Source organism: Dipodomys spectabilis, unplaced genomic scaffold (assembly GCF_019054845.1).
Source record: "Dipodomys spectabilis isolate Male_0828 unplaced genomic scaffold, ASM1905484v1 ptg000018l, whole genome shotgun sequence".
Classification (NCBI taxonomy): Eukaryota; Metazoa; Chordata; class Mammalia; order Rodentia; family Heteromyidae; genus Dipodomys; species Dipodomys spectabilis.
In genome coordinates, this window is record NW_024870695.1 from 16881116 (window position 1) to 16898887 (window position 17772).

The 17772-nt window shown below is 50.4% G+C and overlaps 1 protein-coding gene across 4 annotated transcripts in view; it reads left to right on the forward strand.

Moving 5' to 3' along the window:
- The window catches only part of Abcc3 (ATP binding cassette subfamily C member 3), a 42258-nt gene that overhangs the window by 9436 nt on the left and 15050 nt on the right, over window positions 1–17772 (forward strand). For 2 of the 4 annotated variants that reach the window (XM_042673699.1, XM_042673701.1), the window contains exons 2-20: window positions 3764–3940; window positions 4706–4831; window positions 5039–5176; window positions 5590–5715; window positions 5896–5957; window positions 6628–6759; window positions 7752–7943; window positions 10599–10776; window positions 10867–11028; window positions 11476–11568; window positions 13150–13353; window positions 13466–13612; window positions 13911–13998; window positions 14330–14396; window positions 14618–14744; window positions 14825–15001; window positions 15490–15657; window positions 15896–16073; window positions 17573–17675. In XM_042673699.1, coding sequence (XP_042529633.1) covers window positions 3764–3940; window positions 4706–4831; window positions 5039–5176; window positions 5590–5715; window positions 5896–5957; window positions 6628–6759; window positions 7752–7943; window positions 10599–10776; window positions 10867–11028; window positions 11476–11568; window positions 13150–13353; window positions 13466–13612; window positions 13911–13998; window positions 14330–14396; window positions 14618–14744; window positions 14825–15001; window positions 15490–15657; window positions 15896–16073; window positions 17573–17675 — 2645 coding nt within the window. Of the gene's footprint in view, window positions 1–3763; window positions 3941–4705; window positions 4832–5038; window positions 5177–5229; window positions 5365–5589; window positions 5716–5895; window positions 5958–6627; window positions 6760–7751; window positions 7944–10598; window positions 10777–10866; window positions 11029–11475; window positions 11569–13149; window positions 13354–13465; window positions 13613–13910; window positions 13999–14329; window positions 14397–14617; window positions 14745–14824; window positions 15002–15489; window positions 15658–15895; window positions 16074–17572; window positions 17676–17772 lie in introns of those variants that run through there. The other 2 variants (XR_006146725.1, XM_042673700.1) reach the window with 2 other exon arrangements.

Sequence of the window (17772 nt, forward strand, 5' to 3'; positions counted from 1 at the left end):
TCACACAGTAGAACACGCAAAGGATTACTGTAAATACTCTCCAGGATGCCATCTCCCATGCCCAGTATTGAGGGAAAGAAGTCAGACCAGAAAGATACACACTGCACAATTTTGCAGAATGCAAAATGGGCAAAATTAATTTACATGATTAGAAATCAGAACTGGGGATCCCCTCGGGGTTGGGAGCAAGGGACCACTTGATGACACAAATGTCCTGTCTCTTGATGTGATTACATAGCTGACCATTCCCAAGTATCAGAATTCATGGAGGTGAATTTGGATGTGCAGGCTTTCCTATAAATGTTTATCCCTATAAAAAGTTTTTAGCTTGGGCTAGGAAGGTGGCTCAGTGGTAGAGTGCTTGTCTTGCATGCATGAGGCCCTGGGTTCGATTCCTCAGCACCACACAAGCAAAAAGAAAAAAGCCAGAAGTGGCGCTGTGGCTCAAGTGGTAGAGCGCTAGCCTTGAGCTGAAGAGCTGAGGGACAGCGCCCAGGCCCAGAGTTCAGGCCCCACGACCAGATCCAAAAAAAAAAAAAAAGTTTTTAGCTTGGTGCTAAAACTCAAGAGGCTGAGATCCGAGGATCGCAGTTTAAAGCCAGCCTGGGTAGAAAAGTCCATGAGATTCTTATCTCCAAGTAACCAGCTAAAAGCTGGAAGTGGAGCTGTGGCTCAAGTAATAGAGTACCACCCTTGAGCAGAAAGGCTAAGCAAGAGTACAAGGCCCCAAGCTCAAACCCTGATAAAAGCACACACACACACACACACACACACACACACACACAGAGTAAAACCTGGATGTAGACACCTGTCTCAACTAAGAGTCCACAGGACCTTAGTGCCCTTTGACATTCCGGCAGGGAGTGGACAAGTTTGGTATGAGAAGTATTGAACACGAGGTGACTTTAGAACAGATGGGAAGGCCATCTGAGAGGCAGCAGGAAGTGGGGGCCAAGGCTCAGGAGGAGATTGGAGCTATTGGTGTGGATTGGCAAAGGATGCCAGGGTCAGAGTCCAGTAAGAGAAAGTGAAGAATGCTTGCCTAGGAATGGGGCCAACCAGGAAAAAACCGTTTCTAAGGGCTGGGGGAAGCCTACATTGTTCAGGTAGGCCCTGCATGAGGGCTGAAAGGGCCTGTTTTATGTGCAGTTGCTCTGTGTGTTTGTGTGTGTGTATGTGCGCGTGTGCGCGCATGCTTCATTAAAGATAACAGTTTCATGAATGCTGACTGCAGTGGCTCACGCCTATAATCCTAGCTACTCGGGCAGCTGAGACCTGAGGGTTGCAGTTTGAAGCCCACTAGATCAGGAAAGTCCATGAGACTCTTATCACCAATAAACTACTCATAAAAAGCTGGAAGTGGGGCTGTGGCTCAAGTGATAGAGAGCTAGCCTTGAGCAAAAGAAGCTTAGGGACAATACCCACGCTGAGAGTTCAAGCCACAGGACTGGCCAAAAAATAATAATAATAATAATAATGTCTCATGACTTGAAAACAATTGCTTCTAGAGCATTATTCTCAGGCCTTCTTGATTTCCCACTGAAATAACAGAAAGGTATAAAAGATGCAATCCTGTAAGAACAAACGGGAGAAGCTGAATGAACAGACCAGACACTAGTGCCTTCTTGAGAACTGGAGAGCAGGTGTGGGGATGGACAGAGGGGTGAATTACCAACACAGCAAGGAGGCCCAGGACTGAACATAGGGCGCTGTGTAAGGGGAAGATAAGCACCCAGCTTGCTTCCTCACCCCCTCTCAAAGCTGGGCCAACCCCAGCCACCTTACGCAGAAGAACACATTTATTTTTTCTAAGGTTAAATAAAAAGTTTGTACACAAGCCATGCACCGGTGGCTCATGCCTGTGATCCTAGCTACTCAGAAGGCTGAGATCTGAGGATCGCAGTTCAAAGCCAGCCTGGGCAGGAAAGTCCGTGAGACTCTTATCTCCAATAAACCACTCAGAAAACCAGAAGTGGTGCTGTGACTCAAGTGGTAGAGCTCTAGCCTTGAGCTGAAGAGCTGAGGGACAGTACCCAGGCCCAGAGTTCAAGTCCCATGACTGACAAAAAAAAAAGTTTGTACGTACACAGAAGGATTTAGCCACTAACCTTATCGCTAAATCAGACCACGAGAAAAGGCCTCCAGATTCTGCCATTTGGGGGTGAGGTCTTCCCTAAATGATCAGGTTCCTATTTGGCCTAACAATTGTTGAGCCCTGTTTGGCCCCACTGGATTAGAAACCACTGTTAGCTAACCCTCTAGAACTACCCTGTTTTGGGGAGAAAACTCCAATTCAAATAGTAGAAACCAAAGCACACTTTCAGAGAAACAGAAATAAGAAAAAGCCATATTTATGTGTGACTTGGATAAAAACTTTACATGATAATCGTTGAAATTGGCAGTTAAAAGGTAGGTGTTGTATCCTCAGGCAGTGTTTGTCTCTCTGTAGATAGGGTTGTGAGTCATTTTTTTTCTTGTTATTTGTTTATATTTTCTGAGCTTCTTGTAAAGAATATCTAAAAAAATTAGTACATTGTTGGTCTCAGAGGAAACAATCTCAGTAAAACATGAATAACTGTATTACCACATTTCTTTCCAAAAGGACCTTTAGCTTGCCTAACTATTGTTCTACCACCTGAGCCACATCTCCAGCCTGTGTTTTTACTGGTTAATTGGACATGGAATCTCACATATTGTTGTGATGACTTTTCTTTCTTTCTTTTTTTTTTGTCTGTTGTGGGGCTTGAATTCTGGGCTTAGGCTCTGTCCCTAAGTTCTTCAGCTCAAGGTGAGCACTCTACCTCTTGAGCCATAATACCACTTCCAGTTTTCTGGTCATTAATTGGAGATACCAGTCTCATGGACTTTCCTGCCTGGGCTGTCTTTGAACCTTGATCCTCAGATCCCAAGCCTCTTGAGTAGCTAGGATTACAGACATGAGCCACCAGTGTCCAGCCTGGGCTGGCTTTGAACTTTGATCCCCAGATCTCAGCCTCTAAGTAGCTAAGGATTACAGGTGTAAGCCACCCTTGGTTCCTGGTCCCAAAGAACTTTTTCTAGGTGTAGTCATAGTAACCAAGGCAAGTAATATAGCTGATACAGAGCAATTTTCTCAGGACAGATTTTCAGAGCTCGAAGCAGAATAGTCTTGCCTGGACAGAGAGGCTTAGACTTTGCAATTTGCAAAAAATCTGTCCTTGTCTCCTTGTTTGAAACTAACACCCATCTTAAAGATAATGAAGGCCCAGGGAAACTTTCTTTCCCATCCCCCTAGAGAGGCCTAGAGAGGAAGAAGGCTCTGGAACTAGGTACATGGTACTTTAATAGAATTTTTGTAATTTTTTTCCATAAAAAAAAGAGATAGGAATCTTGAATGACTGAAAGCAATCAGGCTGGGGGGGGAGGGGAGAGAGCCAAGGTACACCAGGAAATTTTTAGCAGGATGGAAATCTGTATCGTTATTGGGGCAGTGGTTGTATGGGTTGTGCAACTGCCAAACCCATTGAATTGTATGCTGCAAATGAGTACAGTTCATAATGCTCAAATTATACCTCAATTAAAGAGAGAAAGTATGCAGAGATGAAAGCCACAGCTTGCCCAAGAAGGGCAGCTTCTGCTTGTCAGCCTTCTCATCCTTGTCTACCCACCACCCTCACTCCCATCCATGATGGATGGATCAGCTCTCCAGTCCAGCTACCTCCCTGGGGAATAGTCCAGGCCCTCAGGAAACTGTCACTGACCAAATTGTCCTCTCTGTCCCCAGGATTCCAACCTATCTGTGTATACGGACAACCCAGACCTCACTCCCTGCTTCCAGAACTCCTTGCTAGCCTGGACCCCCTGCATCTACCTATGGGTGGCCCTGCCCTGCTACCTGTTCTACTTGAAACACCACAGTCTAGGCTACATCATCCTCTCCCACCTCTCCAGGCTTAAGACGGTCAGAAGCTCAGGGCTTTCCTTTGGGTAGGGCTGGATTCTGGGTGTGTGTGTGTGTGTGTGTGTGTGTGTGTGTGTGTGTGTGTGTGTGTGTGTGTGTGTGTGTGTGTGTGTGTGTGTGTGTGTGTGTGTGTGTGTGTGTGTGTGTGTGTGTGTGTGTGTGTGTGTGTGTCTGTGTCTGTGTGTGTCTGTGTCTGTGTGTGTGTGTGTGTGTGTATTTAACAATCCTCAGGCTTGAACTCAGGTCCTGGTGCTGTCCCTGAGCTTCTTTTTTTCAAGGCCCCACTTCCAGCTTTTTCTGAATAGTATATTAGAGATAGGAATCTCACAGACGTTCCTTGCCTGGGCTGGCTTTGAACTGTGATCCTCAGAGCTCAGCCTCCTGAGTAGCTAGGATTACAGATGTGAGCCACCAGAGCCTTACTGGGATTCTATTTTTAATGAGGCCCTGCCTGCCTGCCAGGACCCCTCACCCCATTGGTTGAACTAGATCCCCAGACTTACCTACCCTGCAGCTTTGGCCAGGTGTCTGTCTAACAGGGCCTGCAGCCAGCTGAGCTACTCCTGGGGAGATTCTAACAAGTTCAGCAACAGTGGAAATCCCACCCCTATACCCATGCCCAAAAAGCTTATGGCCGGTACTGCTCCCAGCACCCAGACCTAGGCCCAAGTCTAGTTGGCTTTTGTGACTTCAGCAAACTTCTTTCCCTAGCAGGGACTGTGTCTGCCTCAGGGATGGAGACGTCACTGTTTGCTCTGTTCCTAGGCCTTGGGTGTCCTGCTGTGGTGTGTCTCGTGGGCAGACCTCTTCTACTCCTTCCACGGCCTGATCCATGGCAGGGCCCCTGCTCCTGTCTTCTTTGTCACACCCCTAGTGGTGGGGATCACCATGGTCAGTGTGGAGCCCAAGAGGCTGCGTAAGGAAGCCTCCCTGGGGTGTGGACTGTGTTGGGTGGCTCTGAGGAGGAAGGCTAGATACCTGGGAGTTGGAAGAGGATGGGGTGCCCTCAGGAACATCTGGCCATGTAGGGTGGGAGGGATGGAGGCAGGTCCAGCTATGTGTGAGCTCTCCTAGTGCCCCCTTGCCCTCCCTGCACAGCTGCTGGCCACCTTGTTGATCCAGTATGAGAGGCTGCGCGGGGTGCAGTCCTCTGGGGTCCTCATCATCTTCTGGTTCCTGTGTGTCATCTGTGCCATCATCCCCTTCCGCTCCAAGATCCTTTCAGCCATAGCAGAGGTAAGGGATGTGGGGTATGGGGATTTGGCATGCACCCCCCCTCCATTTTTTTCCTTCTCAGGGGAAAACCTAGGAACACAGGCTCTACACTGCACAGTGGCCCTCTGTGGAATCTTAGGCAAGATGCCCTTCGCAAGTGGCAGAAGCTGTCCTGGCTGTGGGTTGTTCTGTTAGGCAAGATGGCCTAGGTAAACCGCTAGCATAATGTCTGGCCCAGGGCAAGTCCTCCACTAGATTCCCAACCCCATCATGGTTCTCTGCCTCTCAGAATCCTTTGAGTTAGGGACAGGTACCCTGAGGCTGCATTCTACGCCAAAGAGCCTGGTACAACCCCATTCCTCCACCTCCCCAAGGCCAGGGCTACAGTGGCCAGGCTTCCTGGGGAGTTCTGACACCCTCTCCACTCCCTCCAGGGCAAGATCTCAGACCCCTTCCGCTTCGCCACCTTCTACATCTACTTTGCCCTGGTGCTCTGCGCCCTCATCATGTCCTGCTTCAGGGAGAAGTCACCACTCTTCTCCCAAGGGAATGATGACCCTGTGAGTTTGCCATGGAGTGGAGGGAGGCCCCCCAGCTCCCCAGCCCAACTGGTATACAGCAGCCCTATCCCTGCTCATCTCTTCCAAAAAGGGAGATGCCACTTTCCCTTCCTGTGGTGAATGAGCTTTGAGAGGTGGGTAACCATCCTGATTCCTCTTTCTTGTCCTCTTACCTCCTAGAACCCCTGTCCAGAGGCCAGTGCTGGTTTCCTCTCCCGCCTGTTTTTCTGGTGGTTTACAAAGTGAGTTGGCGTTTCCTCCAGGCTGGGGAAAGAGAAGAGAAGAAAGGAGAGGGAAGGAGGAAGGAAGGGAGGCAAGCCAGGAGGTAACTTGGCTGGCTGCTCCCTGGTACCCCTGTCCCAGTGGGCAAGCAACAGGGCAGGGTAGGTACACATGGCTGTTTGGGCTGGGGCAATAGAGGCAAGGGGTCTGGCCCAGCCCAGCTTCCAGGCTTCAGGCCAACCTTGCATCTGTCAGGCCGTGGGGACAGGCCCAAAGGGCTGGATGGAGACCATAATTAGTTCTGAGTTCTTCCGTCTGGGATAAGCCTGCAGCTTGTCATCTCCTTGGCTGCTCCTCAGAATGGCTTGAGCAGGGATAATTGTATCTGTGACCTGAGTGACAACTCATTAAACACGTGTCTTCGGGGCAGCACCTGAGGCTGCACTGAATGTGCCCCTGCCTCTTCCCTGGTGGATTTCAGCACCTGAGCCTTGTTTATCTGCACCTGCTATGGGGCATCTGAGGAGGGGGGTGGGGAGAGGAGAGGTAGGACTTGTAATGGCCTGCTGCTTGTTCACGGTGAGAATGACTGTGACTGAGAGAAACCCCACCCCTACCCCCTGTTTCTGGAGACACTGGTTCCAGCTCCAGGCTGCTAAACTCTGACCTTGCGTGTGGCCACCTACCCAGGCTAGCCATCCTGGGCTACCGACAGCCCCTGGAGGAGCAGGACCTCTGGTCCCTGAACAGTGATGACACCTCCCAGATAGTGGTACAGCGGCTGCTAGAAGCATGGCAGAAACAAAAGAAGCAAGTAACTGGGTGAGTTCCCCCCACCCACCCCTTGCTCCTGCTCTCTAGCAGTCCTGCTCCTTCTCATGCCCCAGGGCTTCTTTGGTGTCTCTGGTAAAGCTGGGATTATTGTATGTGGGGGTGGGGAGAAGAGCAAGACTGGGGCTGTTCTGGAAGCCTGGAGTAGAAGGGTGGGGCTGGGTAGGGCCTGTCCACTCAGCTCCACAGAGAGAGGAGGATGGCTAGTATGTCTTCTCTCCTAGGTAATGCCCTTAGCATGTAGAACATCTCCTTCCATCTCTCAACAGTTCTATAGTGTCTGTTCTAGTATCCCATTATGGAGGTGGGGGAGGGGACATTGAGGCTTAGGGTCTTCCCGTTGGTGTGGCAGAGTCAGAACCCAACTGCCTGGCCTAGAAGTCCTGCTCTTACCTTCACTCCACCCTGCTTGACTTTAAAGGGTAGATTCCAAGGGCCAGGCCCTCTAAGTTCTGTCTCACGTCTGGATGCAGGGCCTGGGGGAGAGGACCATTCAGCAGAGGGGCCTCGTCACTGGCAGCCTCTCATCAAGGATCCATGCCCAGCCAACTTCCCAGCAAAGAGATCTGGAGCCTAGAGTCCTCCATCCTCTTCCATTTCTGCCTCCAGGACTGATTCTTTTTCTCTCCTACCCATAACCTGGGGTTGGGGAAGTCCGTGTTCAGCCACTAGCCATTAGAGGAAGCATGACTTGGCTTGGTTAGCAGTATCTGGGCTTACACAACTTGGAGCTCTGGGAGGCTTTCGGGACCCTCCCCCCAGCTGCCTGATGTACTCCCTCTCGGTCCCCCTAATGCTACCTCTACTCACTCAACATTCAGCTGCCCAGATACTAGACAGAATCTCCCTTTCCATCTCAGCATCTTGCTGGGGGCTGGCCAAGGAAACATCTCCTCTCCTCCTCCTGTCCAGCTTGGCCTGCTCCATAGCCTTCTGTGGCCCAGATACCATTCCCACCCACTGTCTCTTTCTCCCCCAACCAGACTCAAAGCCTCCGCGACATTTGGGAAGAAAGGCCCCCTTGAGGATGAAGCACTGCTAGGGAGCCCCCCCAAATCACAAGAACCCTCCTTCCTGCGAGCCCTGCTGACTGCCTTCACCTCTAGCCTCATCATCAGCGGCTGCTTCAAGCTGATCCAGGACCTGCTCAACTTTGTCAATCCACAGCTGCTCAGGTCTCACCACATTCCCTCTAACTGCAGCCCCTCCTTGGGCAGAGGGTTAAGTCCGGGAAAGGATCAATATCAAGTGAAAAGAATCCCAGGCCCTGAACTGAAGAGGCCATCTCTACTTTCTGTGTGGCCCTTGGCAAGTGGGCATTGCCTCTGTACCTCAGTTTTCCCATTCATTATTGGGTGCATTCTGTGCCTCAGGCACTATGGTGGATGGATTTGTTACCCATCAACTTCTCTTCAAACTTTTTCAGGCATTTTCCTAAAGTGTTTTTTAGGGAGATGCCCTGACCCACACTTTATAGCTAAGAAAGCAGATATACAGAGGGGTAAAGCAAGTCAGTCAAAGGCACAAATGACAAAACAAATTACATCTGAGTCCAGGGCTCTGAATTCCAGCTATGGTATGTCCTCCCACCATCAGTCTCTGTCATCTGTCACACCAGAGGTTTGGGTGGACTGAAGGTGCTCTCAAATGATAGGGGGCATGGAGAGCTGCCCAGCAGTCGAGCCTCCGAGCGCTTGCTGGTCCTTGTGTACTTCATTAGTTCAGCAAACACACCTGGAGCCCCCCTAGGGATCCAGAATAGTGATAGAGGAAAAGGATGCTGAGATCATAAGATATGGCCTTGAGATCCTGGGGGAGAAACCACCAGGAATTCAATTCAAATTGAAGGTGTACCAGGTGCGTGGAAAACTCTGTTGGAAGGGCCAGGAAGCTGGCCTGGGAAATAGAGACACTTGCCAGCTCAGAGAGACAAATGACGTGAGGGAGGAGAGGAAGGTGAGGTCCGAGCATGACTCAGGACCTGAAGGGGGAAAGGGCACCAAAGGGAGGCAGTAGGAGATAAGGGGAGGGACAGCTAAGGCTGGCTTTTGAAGGACTGGAAGCCAGGGAGGGGCATCTGGTTTGCATTTCAGAACGGTAGCACTGCCAGCAGGGTAGAAGATGTAGGGCAGGGTGACCACGTGGAAGTGAGCCAGCCAGGTTAGATGTGAACGCAGGCCAGGAATGGAGAGAACAATTCAGCAGTTCATCTGGAGATGGGTGTGTCCCAGATAAAAAAAAGGAGTCAGGGCAGCATGGTTCTGGCCTAGGTAACTGAAGGACAATGGACTTTTCCTTGAATGATGAGTTCAAAGGGAAGAGCAGCTGAGCAAAATGGTGAGCCAAAATGCTGGCCATGTTGTCCAGAGGCACTCATGGACCCTCAGATTTCTATCAAGTGGAAGCCCAGGGTCCCAGATTTGGGATTCAGCTATCCTGAACAATGAGGGATTGGTCAGAGGACCCTAGCAGAGCTCTAGGAGTTCTGGTAGGTAAGGGGTGGGCACTGGATGCACTCTCCCTTACTTGCCAGAGCTGAAGACAAAACCTTGAACACAAGGCAGAGTATAGAGAAGGTGTCCTGAGGAAGGACCAGTCTCCAGTTGCTGAAGGCCTGGGATAAGGCTCAGTAGTAGAGTACTTGCCTAGCAAGTGGGTAAGGCTCTGGGTCTGATCCTCAGCACTGTGAAAAGGAAACAAGGAAGGAAGAGAGGAGGGGAGGGAAGAGAGGGAAAGGAAAGAAGAAAAAAGGAGAGGAGGGAAAAGGAGAGGGGAGAAGAGGTAGGGAAAACAGAGAGGAGAGGAGAGGATTAAGCTAGACATAGTGGTACATACTTAGAAATCCCAGAGGCAGCATCCTCCTGATTACCTCCATGAGTGTGAGGGTAGCCTAGGTTACAGAGTAAGATCCTGGCAATGGCTCAGTTCAAGTGCCTATCTAGCAAGCAGTAAAGATCTGGGTACAAACCCCAATGCTACTAAAACAGAGCGAATGAAGCAAAGGAAGAAAATAAGAAGTCAGCCAACTAAACCCAACAGAAGCAATGTAAAGTTGCAGAATAAGCTTGGCAAGAATGGAGGCTGGGACAGAAAGGAAGGGTCTAGGAGCAGTGAGGACTGCAAGGCAGACAGGGACATGAAAGTCTAGATAAAGAGAGAGAGATTATTTGCAGAGTTCCCTAACAAATTACAATGTGAGTAACTTGAAATGCCAGAATTTTATTCCCTTAGTTATGGAAATCAGAGCCCAAAGACCAAGATGCTGACAGGATTGGTTTTTCCCAGAGGCTCTGTCTCTGGCACCTGCCTTGTGCCTCTCTTAACTTCTGGTAGATGCTAGCAGCCGTTGGTGTTGCTTACCTGTAAATGCAGCACTTAGATCTCTGCCTCCTCTGTGTGTGTGTGTGTGTGTGTATGTGTGTGTGTACATGCACATGCACACATGCAAGTCTAGGACTTGAACTCAGGGTCTTGGGGGCTGTCCCTAAGCTTCTGTGCAACAGTTCTACTTATGCCTTTTTTTTTTTTTGTAGTTAATTGGAGATAAGAGATATAAGAGTCTCACAGCTTTACCACCCTCCCTGACTTCAAACTGTGATCTTCAGATCTCAGCCTCCTGTGTGAGGATTACAGGGGTGAGCCACTGGCTCCCAGCGAGATGGTGATCAGCACTGAGTTGACAGCCTGGCCCAAGTGTGGCTGTGTAGCAGCACCATCCACCTGAGAGATTTCAGAGGCAGGGGCCCGGGTGGGGTAAGCAGAGCATACCTGCAAAAGGAGCAGCCTGGGAAAGCGAGCACCTTCCCTCATGCTTTGTTTCTCCCCGTCAGCATTTTGATCAGGTTCATCTCTAATACTGAGGCCCCCACCTGGTGGGGCTTCCTGCTGGCCGGGCTGATGTTCATGAGTTCCATGATGCAGACGCTGATCCTACACCAGTATTACCACTGCATCTTTGTGACTGCCTTGAGATTACGCACAGCGATCATAGGCATCATCTACCGGAAGGTCAGCTGGAGCCGAATATAGGGAGAAGCTGAGTCTGGGAAGCTTAGGAGAGGGTCAGGGAGCAGTCCATCCCCTTCTGTCTTCCCACAGGCACTGGTCATCACCAGTTCAGTCAGACGGAAGTCTACCGTGGGAGAAATGGTCAACCTCATGTCAGTGGACGCCCAGCGTTTCATGGACCTATTCCCCTTCCTCCACCTGATATGGTCAGCACCCCTGCAAATCATCCTAGCCATCTACTTCCTCTGGCAGGTGACTCCTGAATCCTGACCCCTGCCTCTGGTCTGAGCTGGCAAAGAGACTGTGCAATGCACAGGAGAGCTTTTCTAGGCACCGTGGGGCTTTGGGGCTGCTGGTGTTCATGGCTGAGATTTCCCAACTCTGTGCTGAGATCTATCCCCTAGGAACCAGGGTGAGGGAGACTTGGAGGCAGGGTGGCCATGGCTCTGTCTGTCACTGTCTGTTTGCATTGTCCTTCCTGGGCGTCTAGACAGCCCTCTATGTCTGACATTTGCCCATCTGTTGCAACTATGATAGCTGGCTGCTTCTGCCCATATCGTGGCCATTCTGGCTTGTCTGTCTGTGTGGCTCACTGTCTTTTGCCACCGGTCCATCACATCTCAAGTCAGCAAGACTCTGTAGACCTTGGTGATCTGTCTATCTATCTTATGGCTTCTCTCTCACCCCATGCCTCCTCAGATCCTGGGTCCCTCTGTCCTGGCAGGAGTGGCTCTCATGGTCTTGCTGATTCCATTCAATTCAGCTGTGGCGGTGAAGATGCGGGCCTTGCAGGTGGGTGCACACTCCTTCCTAGAGCACCTGGGCAGGGGGCCAGGAATGGGTGCTCACAACCCCAGGACGTCTTGACTCCCTTTTACTGAGTGTGGATAGCCATAGATCACTCGCACAAACCTTAGCTCTTTCTGCCCTTACCACCTTGAGGGGGGTTTAGTGACATTCACATTCTGTACCTGAGACACCAAAGCCTAGAGAGATTACGGCAGTCCAGAGTCAGGCAGTTAGACCTGAACTTGAACTAACAAGAACTTTTTCAATCAGGCATGGTGATGTATACCTGCACACCTGTAATCCGAGGCTGCGGCAGGACATCAGGTTCAAGGCCAATCTGGACTACATCACCAGATCTTGTCTCAGAAAGAAAAGACAAAAGAACTTTCCTCCTGTGCTGAGCTAAGCTTAGCTAGCCTAATGGACTAAATGACCATTTTTTTTTACATTTGCTGAAGTCCTCAAAAGCTTCCTATTGCACGTAAAAGAAAAGATCCCTGAAGACACCTCACTAGGTTCTCTCTTGTTTCTGTGGTATGGCTGAATCTCAGCCAGGCTAATCTTCCTGTTTATCTTCTAAGTACTAACTCTGGGCTGGGACACTTTTCACATAGTTCCTCTGCCTGAGACACTTCACTCCCTGCCCTGCTCAGCATAAACATCACTTCCTCCAGAAACCCACCCTGGTTACACAGGCTAAATTAGTTCCCCTGCCCCTATCCTCCCACAGAAACCTGTTAGTTCCCTTTAGAATGTACACACTGGTTTATAGTTAAGCATTTACTTGGATAATTGCTTCTTCTTATCTGCTTTTTGCCATCACATTGCTGATTGAATAATAGATAGATAGGGCCTTGTCTGCATTGCTTACCAGTATTCTCCATCTGCTACATAGCCTGGCACATAGTAAGGGTTGAAGGGATAAATTAATTTGGTATGCCAGACCTTGGATTAGGGTTGGAACAGCTAAATAAACAATTCGCACCCTTAGGAAATTCGTGGTCTAATGGGGGATGGGGGCATTACAGAAGGATGGTGATAGGGATGAAAGGAGAGAGTAATTTGCTTTAGTTTTTATTTATTCGTTTTTATGGCCAAACTAGAGTTTGAACTCAGGGTCTCATGCTCTTAGTTGGCTTTTTCATTCAAGGCTGAGGCTCTACTACTTGAGCCAGGCCTCTACTTCTGGCTTTTTGCTGGTTAGTTGGAGACCAGAGTCTCATAGACTTTTCTGCCCTGGCCTTGAACAGGGATCTTCAGATCTGTGTCCTGAGTAGTTAGGATTATAGGCGAGAGCCACTGGTGCCAGGCAGCAACTTACAGGACGCAGGCAATTGGAAGACCAAAGACTGTAGTGCAGAAGATGGAGCTGGATTTCTCAGGCTGAGGACATGAGTAGGGGGCTGGCATTCCAGACCAGATAGAGAGGCAGGAAAACACAGAATGGTGTGGACTGTCTATAGTGGATGAGGTTGTATGGAGGGGTGAGCCTCCTAGGTTGGGAGTCTGAAGAGGGGAGCAGGTCTCCTCTTCTCTCTCTCTCTCTCTCTCTCCCCTTCTCTCCCTTGATTTCCCATGGCACAGGTGGAGCAAATGAAGCTCAAGGACTCTCGAATCAAGGTGATGAGCGAGATCCTGGGTGGCATCAAGGTGCTGAAGCTGTATGCCTGGGAACCCAGCTTCTTGGAGCTGGTGGAAGGCATCAGGCAAAGCGAACTCCAGGTGCTGGGCAAGACTGCCTACCTGCAGGCCATAAATACTTTCATCTTTGTCTGCACCCCCTTCCTGGTGAGGCTTTCCACTGGTACTAGGTTCTGGCCTCCTGATTCATCAGCCCAGGGTCCCTGTGTGGCTTGGGCCCAGCAGACTCCACATTGATATCTACCTCCATGCTGCGCAGGTGACCCTGATCACCCTCGGGGTGTACGTGTGTGTGGACCCAGACAACGTGCTGGATGCTGAGAAGGCCTTTGTGTCTGTGTCCTTGTTCAACATCTTAAAGAACCCCCTCAATTATTTTCCCCTGTTAATCAGCAACCTGACTCAGGTAATTATGCCCAGGCAGAGCTAGACTCCTCTGGAGTCAGGTTGAGGTCAATTAAGGATCAATAATCAGAGAAGAGCCTGAAGTCAGGGAGGGCCACTGATCAAATGGTATCTGGGTGTGGCCACAGCTTCCTCTGACCAACCTAGATGTGATCTTTGGGCAGTGGGAGCCATGAAAGACATGGTTGCGAGGGAACTTAGCACTAGCAAATGGGCCCTGGCTAGTCCAGGAAGTTGGGTATGAAGGATAGGAGGGGCAAGAGCTGAGAAACGGCCTCTTGGATGCATGTCCTTTGCAGACCAGCGTGTCTCTGAAACGGATCCAGAATTTCCTGAACCAAGATGAACTTGACCCACAGTGTGTGGAGAGAAAGAACATCTCCCCAGGTCCAGACCGCCTCTACCAGCTCTGACCTGGCCCTGCCCTTACTCTAGAATATTCCTTTTCCACACTTTCTAGGTTTTGGGGGGGAAACTCCTTTTCTTCTTTGGTGTCATTTTCAGTTCCATGACCCTTCCTTTCTCCCTCTTCTGCATCCTCTTCTCTCTTCCCCTCCCCTTTGCCCCCCGGCCAGGGCTCCTCATAACTTTCCCTCCTGGCCTTCCTCCAGGGGACCCCCTTCCCTCACCCTCCTCCTCTGCCCTTTTTCCCTCAGACCCCCATGCTTGTTTCTCCACCCTTTGGGCTCCCTGACCCTCAACACCTTTGTCCTCCTAGGCTACGCCATTACCATACACAGGGGCACCTTCACCTGGGCACAGGACCTGCCCCCGACCCTGCACAGGTACCAGCTTCCCCTATTCCCTACTCAGCTGCCCAGAGTGGAAGGAAGATCAGTTCAAGGGCAGCAGCCTCCTTTCTCTTCCCTTTCTTTGATGGGAAGCACAAGAAGAGCCTCCATTTGCCTGGGTGGTTTCTGGATGGGAGAAGGGCTAAGCTCTGGATGGGAGGAGGGCTGGGGACCAAACATGATCCCTGACTCTGACTGGGGCTTCTTGCTTTCAGTCTAGACATGCAGGTCCTGAAAGGGGCACTAGTGGCAGTGGTGGGGCCTGTGGGCTGTGGGAAATCCTCCTTGGTGTCTGCCCTGCTGGGAGAGATGGAAAAGCTGGAAGGCATGGTGTGTGTGAAGGTGAGAGACATAAGGGCTTCTGAGAAGGGCATAAGGCTTGACAGCCTGGGGCAAAGTCTGAGGCAAACTTCTGTGTCCAGGGCTCCGTAGCCTACGTGCCCCAGCAGGCATGGATCCAGAATTGTACACTTCAGGAAAATGTGCTGTTTGGCCGAGCCCTGGATCCTAAACGCTACCAACGGGCATTGGAGACATGTGCCCTGCTAGCTGATCTGGAGATGCTACCTGGTGGGGACCAGACAGAGATTGGAGAGAAGGTACATGTCTCTTTCCATGTCTCGGACCAGTATGTGTAAGCTGCGCAACTCAGCCCAGCCCAGATCCATACACTCCTTCACTCATCCCTTCTCTCAACACACACATGTAGTATCATGCCCAGCTCTGTACCAGGGGAAATAGATCATTTCTGAGGGAAGCCAGCTCATAAAGAGTAGGAGCCATAAAATGTTCTGAAGCCTCCAGGCTTCATACCTACAATCCTAGCTACTTTGAAAGCTGGGATTGTTTGGGATCAAGGTTCAAGACTAGCCAGGGCGAGAAAGTTCAGAAAACGCTCAGGAAAGTTCAGCTCAAAGGTCGAAGAACTGGATATGGTAGTTCATGCCTGTTATTGAGCCACTAGGAAGCCTAACATAGGCAGATGTTTCCAGGCCCATGCCCAGGCAGGGAGTGAGAACGTGTCTCCAAAACAGGAATCTGATCCCTTCCACCCAGTACCCACTTCGCTAATGCTTCCTCCTTCCAGGGTATTAACTTGTCTGGAGGCCAGCGGCAGAGGATCAGTCTGGCCCGAGCTGTTTATAGTGACGCTGATGTTTTTCTCCTGGATGACCCACTGTCAGCTGTGGACTCCCATGTGGCCAAACATATCTTTGATCAAGTGATTGGGCCACAGGGTGTGCTGGCAGGCAAGGTGAGGCCATGAGAGGCTGAGGAGGTTGGGTGAGCCCAGGAGGTGTAGAGGCCTGAGAAGCATGAGTAGGGGTTAGGTCCAGGGGACACCCACGGGGAGCACCGTACCCCCGAGGTCTTGAGCAGGATGTGCATGGCATAAGTGTTTCTGGCACAGTGTCTCATGCTCACTCCTCACGGTGTCTATTTGGGTGTGTACCAGGGTTGGTGGGTCTGAGAACGCGGTGCCTTCTCTGCAGACTCGGGTGCTGGTAACGCATGGCATCAGCTTTCTGCCCCAGACAGACGCCATCATAGTACTAGCTGACGGAAAGGTGTCTGAGATGGGACACTACTCAGCCCTACTACAGCATGATGGCTCCTTTGCCAACTTCCTCCACAACTATGTGCCAGACGAGGATCAGAAGTCCCTGGAAGGTAGCAACATGGGGACCCACCACCCCTGGTCCTCCCAATTCCCATACCCTCCCAACGTCAGCCCCCAGAGTATCAGTCATAGTCTTCCCATCTGTGCACCTTTGCACAGATACTCTGGACTCAGGCCCAGAGTATGCGGCAAAGGTGTTTTCTAGGGGAATTCTTTAGCAAGTGTACAAGTGCTTGGCCAAATCATTTACCTACCAACCAAGACTTATTGAACAATGACTATATCCGGGCACAGTGTCAGATACTGAGAGGTACCAGCAAGCCAACCAAAGTCTCGGGCATACCAGACTGTCCTGCTTCCCAACTTGTTGCACAGTCTGACCTCCAAAACTCCACAATCTGGTTTGACTCCCAGGACTTTCCTGCCTCTTCTTTCTTCTTTTTCCTCCTCCTCCTCCTCCTCCTCCTCCTCCTCCTCCTCTTTGTTGTGCTGGTACTGGAGCTTGAACTCAGGATCTTGAGCTCTTGCTTAGCTTTTTTTGTTCAAGGCAACACTCCACCACTTGAGCCACAGCTCCACTTCTGGCTTTTTGCTGGTTAGTTGGAGATAAGAGTCTTGAGGCTTTTGCTGCCCAGAGTGGCTTCAAAGAGCAATCCTCAGATTTCAATCTCTTGAGTAGCTAGGATTACAGGCTTGATCCAATAACAGACAGATGACCCAGCACCCCTATTTCTGTATGTGTAGCCATCTGCCTTAAACATCGGTCAAGTGCAGTCTATGCTCCTTGCTAAACTGACACATTTTTCCCTCTATCCTCAGAGCGATGCCATGAGTGACCCATTTTTCATGCCTATCTAAAGTCTTTATAAGGTTTTCTTTTCTCTTTCTCTCTCTCTCCACTCTCTTTCTCTCTTTCTTTTGTGCCAGTCATGGGGCTTGAACTCAGAGACCAGGTGCTGTCCCTGAGCTTTATTGCTCAAGGCTAGTGCTGTACCACTTGAGCCACAGTTCTACTGCTGGATTTTTTGCAGAAGTGGTGCTTAATTGGAGATGAGAGTCTCATGAGCTTCTCTACCCAGGCTGGCTCCAAACCTTAATCCTCAGATCTCAGCCTCCTGGGTAGTTAGGATTACAGGTGTGAGCCACCGGCACTTAGCTTCCTTCCTTGATATTTTCCAGAGGTTTTGTTTTGTATTGTTTGGATTGATTTTTTTTTTTTTGTAGTGCTAGGATTGATCTCAGGGGCCTTGAGTTTGATCAAGGCCACCCCTCTACAATTTGAGCTGCACTTCTAGCCCTTCCAACATACCTGAGCTCATGCATCCAGAAAACAGGATCTAGGCTCAGTCAGAGCCCAAGTTCCCAGATTATCTTAGTCTTGGAAGGAAGTTCTTCATGTCATCTAACCCATATCTTGGCAGTTGTCCTTTGAAATCCTGTCATTCTGTCTAATGCTTCCTCACTGAAGTGGAGGTTGGGGGACACGAGGGCTGAAGAGGAAGCAGCCAACCTCTGTGCCTTTCCTCACCCCATGCCATCCCTGTTGCAGCCTTGGAAGGAGCAGATGGGATGCTGCTGATGGACGACACATTCAGCACCAGCACAGTCATGACCGATAACAGCGTATATGATATCCAGAGGCAACTAATGAGGTGAGCTCCCAAGGGCTCCCAAGGCCCAGCAGGTAGGGTGCAGGTGGACATGCTCCCTGACACTCCTATCCTGGGCCTCTGACCTGGAGCTGTCAGA